At 40.0% G+C, this 14,419-nt stretch overlaps 1 protein-coding gene across 7 annotated transcripts in view; it reads right to left on the bottom strand.

The window, feature by feature from the left end:
• Positions 1 to 14,419, bottom strand: part of LOC131692561 (myosin heavy chain, non-muscle) — a 252,821-nt gene that overhangs the window by 82,400 nt on the left and 156,002 nt on the right. For all 7 annotated transcript variants that reach the window (XR_009306012.1, XM_058979675.1, XM_058979679.1 and 4 more), the window contains one exon: positions 8,622 to 8,778. Coding sequence is in view for 6 of the 7 variants with exons in the window: in XM_058979675.1 (XP_058835658.1) it covers positions 8,622 to 8,778 (157 nt within the window). In the remaining variant the exon portion in view is untranslated. The remainder of the gene's footprint in view (positions 1 to 8,621; positions 8,779 to 14,419) is intronic.

The raw sequence follows: 14,419 nt of genomic DNA, 5'->3' as shown, positions 1-14,419 counted from the left end.
GTGGGAGGAGGCTACTACTATGAGCCACTTTACGTTCATGCAGTTTGTTGCACGTCCAGTCGTCATCGAAACTGTTGGAAAGTAAACTCTACAATGTAGAAATAACATCCCGATGAGTCAGCAAACTATCGCAATACATTGTACAAATAGCACCTTCGCTTCGTTATGGAGACTTATGTGCTGGAACTACTCAATCACTGCAGGAAGTCGAAAATGGGCAATCATTGAATTACCAAAAAGTCCATATTGACGCAAGACCATATCGAGAGTACCATGGGAAGTGACCACGGTTAATGCAAAACAAAACTGCATAAAAACAAACTTTCACTTAATTCATACTCCATAAATAAATACACCTTCGATGGTGATATTCCACTCATCAAGGTTCCTCTTCTGGTACCAGCAAAGTAGGCAACCGGTTGATTGCAAAACTCTCGGCGGGCGGACGTAGGAACGCGAAAAAAAATAATGATCAAACTCAATTATCCGTTGAACATGCATGTATTGATTCATTTGCTACTGCTACTGATTACTCAGTAGCAGTACAGCACACCACAACGAACAGTCTGGCACCAATCGGACCCGAATTGTCAAGAAATGTGAGCAACGTTTTAATTAAACATCCGCGCGCATGCAGCGTGTGCAATGAATGCACCCTCTGTCCGTGTGGCAGTGATACAAGCGCGTCAAAAGGCCGGACAACCCATGTATGGATATAATTAACGACGTTGTCGCTGATAGACGCACCAAAACACCATAATCTTATCCTCGGGCTTGCGACGACGATTTGTTGTAGCTGGCGGGGACGATGGAACTATTTTCTGGTGTTCTCTCGTGCGTATCAGCGATATGGCTGATATTCAGACAGCCGGTAAATACAGGGTTCGGAACCGGGTGGGGGTCACAATCGATGGGTACACGTTATCAGCCGCCATCGGGATGGGCTCCATTAAGTTAATAGGTCTTTAATTCGCTAGCTATCATCGGAGTCGGTTTGATTATACAGCGTCTACCATCAGTCAGAACACATTATTGAAAGGAGTCTCTGAGATTAACACTAGTGCATTGTGTGAAACTATGTCACGATATTCGAATTAACACTGGTGACCCCAGCGCGCCAAATGGAGAAGGTTGTAGGTGACGCAAAGTGAATGGAAAGTTTTTGGGAAGGTATTTGGTTACAGGTTCTAGCTTGGAGAGCGGCACTGACCTAGATTAGCTAGCATATATTGACCATAAGCGAATAATTTCCGGTGCAGTAGAGATGGAGCAATTTGTACCTCATCCGTAATTACAGACGACCTACGAGAGCCAATCTTCCGTTCCTTGTTCACACATCATCAACTAGTCGATCTTTCATTCCTTATAAAGCAATCAACGTGTTTGTAATAACAAACCTGTCAGAAAAAGCTCGGGGCCGTTTTACTCTCACTCTCTGCAATAGAGGGAATGTGTGTAGCAGATTGTCGTTGTTCATCTGACCACGAAGCCTTGCAACAATTTGAAAATAATATATTCGGAAAGTTTCACTAAGCCAATTAAGAAGGATCATTGGTTATTCTTATACTAAAATGAGTAACTCAAAAATAAATGTGCTGTACCCCAAAAATTGGATAATAATTTTATTTAATTTATAAAACCGTACAGATTAAGCGTGAATGACATATTGTTACAGTGTTAAAAGTTTATTATCATTCGCTCGGTGACTCTCGGACCGATAAGTCGGTCTTTCCAGTCCGTACAGTGTAACGTTATAAAGAATAGTGGTAATCCGCTTTCAAGGTTATCTTGCGCATTCTACGCCTTGTCGAGGTTTCAACATTTTTTCCGCCATTGTGTGTGTGCGTTTATCGTTCCTCGGACAACAGAGCAGTGAAGCAGCAGTGTTTCGTTTCTTATAAACCGCCTGATACCGTTATACAAGTTAAGCACCGGTACCAGCCTGTACTGAGCAATCAATGTGGTATATACAGATGGGGCTAAGATTACACTTTGGTATTCGTAAGATAAATCTTACATGAGTGGTGTGTGTGATACCAGAGTAAATCGACTTGCTCTCGTCACAACGTTCGTTTAACTTCCATTGAATCGTGTTAACGCTATGACGTCGATCTGTTGTGCTTCTGGATTGTTTACATATTTTTGGTTCCCATCATAAGCTAACGGTGTGTTCTGCTATACCCATTTATACCACATTGATGAGCAATAGGCTCGTGTAAATATGACTTCCCCTGATAATGATTTGCTTCAAGGCGAAATGGATATCGAAATAAAATCAACCTTTCGCAAACGGGTCATTCGCAATCTTTTCCCGAGTCAAAAACAAACAATATTTGAATCTATTTCTGATTTCTCGAGTTCTGACGGAGAGATATTCGGCTGTGACAACAATACCGAAAATTCTCCCTGGTAAGCTTCGGGTGGAGGTAAAGGTGCGTAATACTGATGCTTAATTTTGAGTGTCGCCCTGAAACTTATTGTATTTACGAGCAACATTTTGGTTCTTCTGAAGGCATTGACCTAGGCTGCAAGGCTCTTCTGGAAGTGACGGATTCATGAACGCGTTTGTATAAACGTTCATGAGATTGCGTTTATAAATTCGAAGGCGTTAAAAATGGCTGAATGAATCGCGAATTGATCAAAAGAATAGATTCTTGGAATATAGTGAATGAGCCACGATGCTTTTTTTTTTAAAAAAAGGTAGTGATTATTTTAAAAAGAACCCATGATCGAGCGACTTAGTGGAATGTACAACTAAAACATTTAGAACGGTATAATTTTTGTAACTGTTTTGTAACGGGTAATCCCACTCAGAATCAGCATAGAAATTAAAATAAGTTTGCAACGGACGTTGAATTTGAACCGGAAACAACTGAATGAATGCGCTGCACCGAACGAGTGAAGGAGGATGCAACCAACTGAAACATTCCCCTGAGCGCGGAGGTCATGAGCTAAATTTCGTTATCCCTCTCTAACTCTCTCAGGGATGTTAACATTTCTACACTCTGATCATCAGGATCCTACCAAGATGCCAGCAAATGGCGTGAGTTAACTGGGCAGCCTACTATGGCCATGAAAAAGATAAAAATGAACAAGCGCGATGAGCACATGAGCACTTATTTGTATATATGGAATCAAAAATCTACTCAAAATCCAATTGAAATATAGATTTTTTTAATCTTCACAAAAGAGTCACTGAATCGATTTAGTGTCGATTCTTTTTTGCGAGTGAAACAGACACGATCCGCTCTCTAAACTGAAGCAGTTTAAACTAATACATTTTTTTTAATTTACTGCCAACGTAAGGGTTTCAGGGTGGATAAGGTTTTCAGCGTGAAAAAAACTACATAGAATGTGTATGCAAAGTTTGAAAGCAATCGGTTAAGTAGTTTTGAAATGGCAGGTAACACCGCAAGTCATGTTTTTCCAGATACGTTCTACAAAAAGCTTCGTCACCGAGTCGTTTGTCGATATTTTTGCATAGAAAAATTACAGCATGTTATTGAAATGATATACTATAATGTACAAAAGTTTTAATCAATTTGCTTCACGCAAAGTTCTAAAAAAATTCGCAAAAAAGTGTTTTTTTTACGCTGAAACCCTTACCTACCTCTCCCCCTCCCCTTTAAGCTTTTTTGTTGGTATCTATAGGGAAAATTGATCGAAATGGGGAGTAAAGCGAAAATGTCAAAAAATTCCCCCATAGGCGAGATTAGAACCCGCAACCTTCGAGAGGACGAAGTACGATGGGACACCAGACGATAATAAAAACCCTGGCCTTGGTATCTAGCGGGGAAATTAAATAGATCAAATGTGTTGGGTGTGATCTCGCCTTGCAGACAGAGTACAATCACCGTCGCTAGTGCGATAATCATATGTTCTTTCTGAGAAGTCATCATATTCCAGAAATGGTATAAGGGTTGGTGCATTGGGACGGAGTCTAGAAGGTTGCGGGTTTGAATCTCGTCTTTTTTTCACATAATTGCTTTAGTTTCACTCACCATTTCGATTAGTTTTCCTTGTTGGATACCATCAAAAAAGTCATGAATCAGTTTGCCCATTTCTAGTTAAAAGTTCACCTAATCAGCGCACAGTGGTTCCATTCCTGAAGGGAGGCGGTCATAAATATATGCAATGCAAATATCGATACAAAACTATATTTCTTTAGTTGGGTCGCTGAATCCGAATTTCGCATAGCCTTTCTTATTCACTAATCATTATTATTTAATTATTATGTGTTTTACTCTAGCATTTTTGGAGTATCAAATAGTGCATGTTTCGATGAGCTTGTAAAAAAATATAACTCAAGTTATAATGATCCGATCGAAAAGAAATTTTGGGAAAATAGTAATTAAGTTATCGAATTTTAAGTAATACAAAATATAAATTTTAAAATGCGAAATGAATAGTTTCGTCTTGTATTATCTCTTCAATTATATACAACATTTTAAATTCTCTAGGCATTCTGGGCGTAGAGAAGTGCAGCTGAACCCTTGTTAAAGTGGAACTAAATTGTCCAAAGACTATTTAAAAGAAGAATTGGCGAGGGATATCGAGGGAAAAATTTAGTTACAGCCAAGCTCAATATTTTTAGTTAAATTTTTCGAAAACATATACAAATATACTTATTTTTCTGTACTCCATATTCACTATATTCCGATAATTACCGTTAAATACACAACTAATAGCAATGTTTACTGATAAAAATACTTATTTTGATTATTATGGTTTGACAAAGATTTTATCTGACAAGCAACCGATTATCGACATTATTTAAATTATCGGTACATAACGAACTACCCTATGCATTCTTCTATACCCTAAAAAACACAGTTTATTGTTGGCAAAACCAAGTTTGAAACAATAAAATATCAATCCATAACCATATAATCATGAGATAAAAACACGCTTTTGACGAAATATTTTTTTGTATTTTTGGCCTATGGAGGGACCACTGTGCAGCTGGTCGTTTTTATCTTTGCGAGATTACGGGCGTTGCACAGGAGTAACTGACGTCGAATGCTGGCCAAAATTATTTACTGCTGCCATTGCTGTTATTTTGTCTTGATAAGAACTAAAATAGACAATAACTAATTTTAGGGAAAATTTGGAACCTAACCACCTACCAGTGCAGAGGTCGATTTTCTATATCCTTTTTGAATACTAGTAAAGTCGAGGTGATCTGTGTGAATACATTTGTTTTTTTCAGTTGCATAGACAGATTAAAGGGCAAACACGAAATTATTGCGACACATTCAACCGGGCATAACTTTTTTACCATTGGGCAAAAATCAACCGAATTTTGCACACTTTCACATTGATGTGTATTGTTTAAATGCTGTCAAACTCGAAGTCGTGTTTTTCGATTCAACGAAAATGGAGGTGAATCAACGCGAGTCGAGAGAACAAATTCTTTCCAAACACCTGGAATTTCCTGACCTGTCGCACCGGCAGTTGGGAAAAATGTTGAACATTCACCATTCAACCGTCTCCAGAGTGCTGAAGCGGTTCCAGGAGCGGTTGACGTTGTACCACGGCAAAGGAGCTGGAAGAAAACCGGGACCGGAGAACAAAAAGACGGAGGGAAAGGTGAAGCGGATGATTAAAGCAAATCCCAACGTCGCAAGCCGTGATTTGGCTAAAAAGATCGGCATGTCGCAGAGCTACGTCCAGAATGCAAAGAAGAGAGCCTACATACATACAAGGTGCAGAACTTCCCAAACCGCGATGAGCGGCAACAATCGACGGCTAAAACTCGGGCACGGAAGCTCTACGAGAAGATGCTGACAAAATATGGCTGCTGTGTAATGGACGACGAAACGTATATAAAAGCCGATTTTAAGCAAATTCCGGGGTTGGAGTTTTTCACCGACAAGAGCAAGTTCTATGTGGACGACAAATTTAAGAAGAAGAAAATGTCGAAGTTCGCCTCCAAATATCTTATTTGACAGGCCATCTGCTCTTGCGGACTGAGAAGTGAGTCTTTCGTGAAAAGGGCACAGTAAATGGCGAGATGTACAAATCTGAGTGCCTCGAGAAGCGCCTTTTGCCGTTCTTGCAGCAGCACGACGAAGCTCCGCTATTTTGGCCAGATTTGGCATCATGCTACTATTCTAAAAGTGTCCTGGAGTGGTATGAGGCCAATTCTGTCCATTTTGTTCCAAGGGACATGAATCCGCCAAACTGTCCGTAGCTGCGCCCGGTGGAGCAGTACTGGGCAATGATGAAGGAACTTCGGAAGAGCAAGAAGACAGTCAAAGACGAGAAGGACATGTTAAGAAAATGGAAAAAAACTGAGAAACTGGTACCGGATGACACTGTAAAGACTTTGATGGAGGGCATCAAGCGAAAATGCGTTCAATTTTACACTCAAGGCTCCACCGATTAACCTTTCTTTTGATTTTTGAAGTAAATATATATATATAAAACTACCCTAAAATTTTGGTTTGATTTTAAACATTATAAGAAAATTGGCATGACATTTTCGGTGTCGCAATAATTTCGTGTTCGCCCTTTATCAATGGAAAGAGGAGAAAAAAGATAGAGGTTCCATCCCAGGAATCCCGGGATTTTTAGCTTTCTCGGGTTCCCCGAATACCGGGAAATTGTGTTTCTTCATTCCCGGGAAAAGGATTTTTAATTTATTCCAAAGAACTTTCCTTCTGCAAAAAAAAAATCTGCAGGCAATATCGCGACCGACAAGCACTTGGAGTGGGTGGTAATCGTAAATTATACTTTTTCAACTGATTTGCAGATCATTGGGCGATATATCTTTGAACTCGGTAATATGAAGATTTTTTTGTGATTTTTTTATGGTATAGTGCCCAAGTTTTCATGCCAAAATCGACAAATTCGTGGAATATTACCGCGAAATATTTTTTTACAATAGCGTTGGTGATGCGCATGATATCTCCGCAACCGATGACTCAATTTATGAATTTTTAAGCAATTTTTTTTAATTTTAATAACTAGATCTTCAATGAAAGTGTTTGCAAATAGAGATTTTTTATTTATGATTATAGAGGTTTTAACCAAAAGGTCATTCGCCTCTTTGGGCTAGAAACATCTCTTAAGAAAAATCTTTAACCCTATATGCGGAGTTGGAACTTGGAACCCAGGTGAGCTGCGTACAAGGCAATTGATTTACCGACTATGTTATGCCCGCCCCTGCAAATAAAGATTAGTTACGGAAATCGTGCTGATTTCTTTAAAAAATCGATTAGTTTGGCTTTCAAAAATTGGGATGATTTTTAAAGATATAGTGTTTAATGCAGACTAAACATAATCCACAGCTAAACAAACCATTTTGGTCCAAGAGTAATTTTTGAAAAAAAGCATATGAAATTTTCCATGCACACCCTTAAAAATGTATTCTTCGAGAACTGTTATTTGTACAGCAGCGAGTGAAGAATGAGTTGCGGGGAAATAGTCGTTCTTTGGAAAAAATGCACATAAATGTAACCCAAAAATTAGTTCCTCAGGGCCCCGCAAAAAGCTTGAAAAAATGGAGCGGATTCTATACATTCCTAATATAAGAAATATTATGATAGGGTAATGAGCCTATTTTCGCCCAGTTTCTATTATCATCCTACCATTTAAAGCCGTTGGATAGAGCAGTGTCTGCCATCTTTGCTCAACGCATTGGCTCCAATGGCAGGGGCCCCAATTATGGCACTCGATTCGAGTTTCCATTGCGTACAAGCATGAACATTTCACCTTTTTGCCGCCATTTTTATTATTAGATTGGTTCTTAAGAACCAATCAAATATGTTGATGCCAATTTATACGTATTCCATCGATTGTATGCCTCTTAATTAATGGAATAGTGCTCCACTCTCCCTAATATGTAGGACTAAAATAGGCACTTTACCCTATCACAACCAAGGTTTGCAATGAAAAAAATTGGGAAACATGTCACAATGTCAAAATGGCACAATCTATGACGCCTTGTGACAACAACAGTCATATATTGCTCCCTTGTTAGTTTCATTTTCACCACACCGTTCGACGTGAGCTGGTAAAAACACTCTCGGAACGAATCACACTGTTGTCAACTAGTCCGGAACAACAAACAACTTCAACATGTTTCATTTCACATAGGCGTATCGGAATGTTTGATGCCTTTATCTGATACATGACGTTACCGGCGTTTGCCAATCTATCCGCTTTGCGATTCCAACGCGTATCGGTTTCTTTGCTCCAGCGGAAAATAGTAAACGATGAAGCTCTTAAACAAGCAAAATCCGTGGTACCCCGATCCCACACGAGACAGCTTTATCCCTGGCGATGCCATGTCATGTGAGCTTACCTCTTGGGCAATTGTGGACACAATTGAATACCTAAACTAGAAACTACAAACGGTACCCAATTGCCTGGCCGAAGGCAATCAAAATCACCGGCGGTGTTTTTTTTGATTTTCTCTCTCTAAACGACTCAATTATCTAAGTCGGGTTGACCCACGGATCGAATCGGTTTTCACGTTTTCAACTTTGTTCCGATAGTTCTATACATTTTAGCACACACAATTTCCGATTAGCCTTGTTGTCTATTGTATGGGTAATGTTTGATCAGGGTGGGTTATGTGGAAGCTGAACTGGAATCCTTTCACGTCGTGAACTTACCTTGCAGCATCGATCTGTACGCGGTGTCTGTGATGGCGAATACGTGTGGCGGCACCTCGTGCCGTTTGATGCCTTTATATTTTTCCATAATCTTCTCGGTGTAGATGGGCAGCTTTTTGTACGGATTGACCACGACGCAGAACAGGCCGGAGTATGTCTGGAAAGTGAAAAGAAAAAAAAACGGAATGGATGAAAAGGGTGCAGTATATGCGGAGAACAGGTTTTCATGTTCAAACGATTTCCACGTTGCAATCATAAGGCGCAAGCGACAGCCAACGACGAAGATATAGGTCGTGAGGGTGTACCGTGGAAGTGTGTTCCGTAGATGAGCTTCAACAATATCATTCAAGCCGATATATTATTTGTATCCGACTACGAATGGTAAATTTAGTTTTAATTAAACAAAATTATTCTTAGAACAGGTACAAAGTTGACTGAGCTAAACATTTTCTTTGTTTGGAAATCATAACGAAGAGTGCAATGTAAACCGAAGTCTTCTTATCAAACTAAAACCCACCCAAGCTCACAACAAGACCAGCTAATCAACTCTTTCCGCTTGGAGTGGATCAGCACAAGTCAAACGCTAAATTGAGCATGCTGTCTAATAGCTCTCATCTGCTAGTCTTATCAAGCTACTGTGGTCGATTACTGTTTACCAAACAGTAGCTTCTAATAGTTTAATTGCAATTTAATCGAAATGCGCAGCCCTCAATCAGCAGACGTCCCAGATCATGAGCAACGAGCGCGCGCGGTAAATCGGGCAAACACAGATCAAAAATGCAATTAGTTTAAATAGGCATTTTGTTGTTATTTTCTCGCCGTCGATCCATCCGCCAATGAACTTTTCTTCTTTGGCCTCCCACTTCACTGTCCGTGAGTGGTAGGGGGGTTACCTAGTGTTGTTAATATGTATGCAATTATTACCGCTGATGATGCTGCTGCCTACGGCAACAACGGTAGCAATTTACACTCTTTAGCCAAAGATTATTATAATAAAAAGCAAACCGCGGAAACTGAAAGGGAAAGCGAAATGCTAAGCGGGGAGGGGAAATATCAAACATGAACGCGAAGCCTGGTTAGCCGAGAACGATATGTTGTTGGTCGTTCGCGGCTGGAAGCGATGATGAGCTCATAACGTGAACAGGGTACCTACCTAATATTGTTTGGCAGAAATAGGACGGAACATTTCTAAAATTAGCAGAGTTCTGGCGTAGTGATCTCCCATTAATAACTAGGAAATCATGTGAGAACGGTTGCGTTTGAAGCATTAGATACTCCATGTAGCAGTATTCTATTTTTGTCCGATTTCAGAAATATGTATGAATTGAGTTTGACTAAACACAAACTTGGCACGAGATGCCTACATGACCATTATATCCAGACATCGAAGTGGTTAGGTGCTAATCTTATTTCCGACGTGAGTGACGTCACGTGTGTCATCACACTCTTGCGGCTCAAGTCAGACTACAATAAGCAGTACCCGCGGTTGTCCTTGACATTGACCGTTCGTAGTCGTACAGAAACCATACAGACCAAGCGCATGAAGCAGGTCGCAATCGAAACATGTGCTAACTAGCTAGTAACAAGGTATCACAACACAACTTTTTTTAGATAGAGGGTAGCGTGCCTTCGTCGTTTAGTGATAGCTATCTGTCAAAACAAAACTAATTAAAAGGTATGTGTGTGTGTGTGTTTTACGGCGTGTTTCGATATTTAGTAGACGTTGACACATGGATGAAACATAATGAGTCGGATGTTTTACAATTGAAAAGAAGAAATTACCCGGTTAAAAATGTAAATAGAAAAGAGTTACATATTTTTGAAACAACAACAGAACAAAATATTACTTGTTAATCAAGCATTCCAATATCAATCTACTTTGTACTTCTGGTCGAGTTAGGGCTACAAACGAACAAAGCGAACGACAACTAGCAGCCTCTTGATTGGGTGTGCATTGTCTCAAGAACAAAGGAAACCTTGTGTTTATTCTTGTCGTCATGAGTGAAGTAGACGAAAAAGCGCTACTCCGATCCAACACAGTGGTCGTCGACTTTAATTTCTGTTCTATGACACCGAGTCTTCATTGACTCGAATAGTTTTTAAAGGTGAAAATGAATCATAGGTTTACGGAAATCGCCCATCATTGTATTACTTGCACTGTTCAGTACTGATTTCATTCAATATGCTAGTCCAAGCTGAACATTTTTCTGTAGAACAACACGTGGTGCAATGAGATAGCATAGAATTTCCTCGTGACAAATAGGCTACATGATATAGAACCGCGTACCTTCAAATTCGTAACCAGGGTTTTGCTTCGTAAAATTTATCCGAGTCCTGTGAAAACTCGTGACATCTGCGGAATGTGTGGGTAACATTACAATATCTTCTAACAGTTGGATTTGCTATGATGACATCAACTTCGCGGTTATGTGTTTTATTTTACCCAACTCTTTTTGAACCCTTTTGTGCCTAAAGCACAAAAAGTAGCGTTCCTAAACTTATTCAGTGCTAATTTGATCTGAAATTGTTGCATCTAACGTATCACAGTCGTACGAATAGCAAAGACGTAAACTACTTTGTCGTTTTATTCTGACCGAAATAAGAGGATCAGAGCGCAACTCTTAAAGCACTTGTGGTGTATAAAAACCTGTTTTAATTCACCTAGTGGTGCGATAGTGCCTTTCTCATTTATCCAAACTATGATTCAGTAGACTGATTTTGTTCAATAAAATTGTTGAAATGTCTATTACATTTTGAATTCGCCTAGCACGGATCCCTTGACTACCATGAAAGTAGACGCTGAGTCACTTTAAACAAAAAAGTATAATATTGAATTAGCTTAATCAGCTAAAATTGTGAAATGTTGGTGGAATGGGTTTGGAAGGGGAGGGGTGGGGGTTGGTAGAGTTGGAGTCGTCAGAAATCCTTCATCTTACTTCGGTATACGGGGTGGATGAAGGAAATGCGGGTGTGCGGGTGGTCCAAGGGGAGGGGAATGATGAAGGAGGGAGGAGTTATGACAAGCGGGGGGTGGCGACGCAATACTCAATTGCATATTTTGCCTTCCATTTGATACTTGGTTTGAGAAAATCGGTTCAGTCATCACCGAAGAACCGATGTCACTTTAATTGTGGAATATGCCCGGGATCCGGGACTTCCGGAATCATCGATAGTGGACAATATATTCAAAGAATGTTTGATTGGCAATCAGTGATCCAGACGTGCGTATCGAAGTAATTTGGTGACGATTTCAATAGTTTTTAGCCTCTGAGATATTACGATTGTACCGACTTAGCCCATTCATGCCCATGTTGTTTGTGGACAACAACGTTTTTAAACAGCTATAACTTTTGATTGAGGCAAGATTTGCTCACAAAAACAAGTAAGGCTAATAGTTGTGACTATTGTCTTTCATTTGAGTATTAACAGTTATAAGGAGCAGCTCTAGAACTGAAGTTATTGCAATTAGTCTGATTGAACTCCGATGGAGCAGTACCGCCAGGGACCGTTTACGTTTAGGACGGAAAATGAATTATTCATATAACTTCGTTATGTAGCTATATTAGTGAAAACTAATTAAACTTATCAATTTAGACTCTTTTTGACTACGTTTTCCACGCAGTTGGACGACTGTAAATACTCTAGGAGAATTGTACTGACCATTGGAAGGTAAAAATTGAGCAGCTTCTAGCACTGCACGGAAAGCACCTACCTTTATGAAAATTTTTCGAGTTTCTTGAAAATAGTTTTGAAACCCTACATGCACTAGAAAAAAGTTGGGCATGAAAAGGTTAAATGGGCAATTCCAGTGTAACCTTACTAACCAACCTGTAACTCCGGGACCAAAAGTCACAACCGAATGAAATTCAGCAGCAGTCAATGGTATTACTGTATCTTTCATTTGAAATTAAGTTTGTAAAAATCGGTAGAGAATGCGCTGAGAAATATGTGTGATATTAGCTTAGGAACTTGGCGATTTCCCCGGGCGCATCAACAATCGTCATAGGTGGCCAATGTGGTGAAAGCTACTTTGACTGATCATTAGGGATCTAGACCCGTAAATCCAAGTCATGTTGGACCCTTTTTGATATGTATTATATCATTTGGACATAGTGTTACAAGTTTATATGGGAATTTGCTGTGACCGCGCTCTTCAACCCGTAACTCCGGAACCGGAAGTTGGATCAACTAAAAATTCAATAGCAACCTATAGGAACGTTATACCTTTCAGACGAAACTAAGTTTGTGAAAATCGGTTCAGCCATCTCTGAGAAAATTGTGTGAGTTTAAATGACACACATAGACATTTTCCGATCTCGACGAACTGAATCTAACGGTATATGAAACTTGGCACTCGGTTAAAAAGTTGATTTGTACAGTGATTGCATAGCCTTTCTTTATATGAGAAAGGCAAAATGATGAAGGAGCTGATGTTTCTCCCTAATTTTCATTCATCTTTCTTTCTTTATTCCATTACGAAACAAAACAGAATGAGAGCCTGCCATAAAGTGAAGAGATTAATTCGAAACATTATTCGCAACTTAACTTCTAGATGCAACTCGTCGCAACATTTTAGTCGCCATCCGTGATGACCTATTGATATCTCATCTCTGTTTCTTCGCATGATTTAAGTTATTTGTAACGATCAAGATAGCAGTGGATCAACATGAGCCGCGGGAAAAAATGTACACTCACATGAAAAATTCTAAGCTTTCCATACCGTACTTTCAACATGGTTGAATAATCCTGGTGCTCCGAAACATGACTGAATGTATTTTATATTTCCAGGTTACCTTATCTTGGACTGCCATGATCTAGTCTAGTCTCCAGCACTCGCGCCGTTGTATTTTGTCCAACACCTTCCGAAACTAACTAAATCGTCTTCCAGCACCAGCGGCTGCTCATTCGGGGAGCCATTTGCGCGAGTGCCGGAGGGTTAAACGTCCACCGCACACACAAACTTCTCGATTGTACACAGTAGAGATACACCATTCGGACTCATACGCTTCAAACGAACTGGTTCTAGGGAGAGATTACATGAACGGAAGTTCGGTAGTACTTAATTCTCTTCAATGCGAAAAAACTGAACGTCGTCCAGTCAATTTGTCGGACTGATGTTTAGGCGTCCCAAAAACTCGTCCCGATGCTCTCTTAGCATGGAACCGGACGAAGAACGACACATAAGCAAAATAAAAACATTTCTCTCAGTCTCTATTGCGGATATTACATCATAGACCACTCGCGACCCTTTATCCTTCTGTGACAGCTGAGTGTGATATTCAGTTGAGATATATGTGCGGGCATAGGGACTTCGCAATCGCATGCATCATCGCGAAAGTCTCGAGCGTTTGTATGTTAAGGTGATCGATCGTGTGTGCGTTGGTATGTTGCGTGTGCCAACGTGTATGTGACTTTATAAATTCGATTTCCGCATAGTCGTGTGTGATATTTATTTATCGGTTTGCGGTTCATATTCTGACAGGGAGTTAATTATCCCATATCGCTAGAGTTCACGGGTATGTTGTCTAGTGGATATGAGAGCTTTTTTTAATTGGTCCAATTGAAGGCATGGTCCTAGACTTTTGGTACCGAGGATAGAGACTTCCGGAAGTTTGAAAATTTATGACTACTGAGACGTTCACCTGACCACCGGGATGTTATCATGTTTGCGAGATGGTGGGTGTAGATTGCGTGGATGGTCGCGAAGGTTTTGAGCGTTTGTACGTTAACGTGTTTGTCGCGACTATGTGACTTCGCGTGTATAAATTCGATTTTATAATCGTGTGTCCATTCGCAAA

The sequence above is a fragment of the Topomyia yanbarensis genome, chromosome 3, assembly GCF_030247195.1.
Source record: "Topomyia yanbarensis strain Yona2022 chromosome 3, ASM3024719v1, whole genome shotgun sequence".
In the NCBI taxonomy this organism is placed as follows: Eukaryota; Metazoa; Arthropoda; class Insecta; order Diptera; family Culicidae; genus Topomyia; species Topomyia yanbarensis.
Note: the sequence above shows the minus strand (reverse complement) of the source record. Positions and strands in the feature narration are given on the sequence as shown.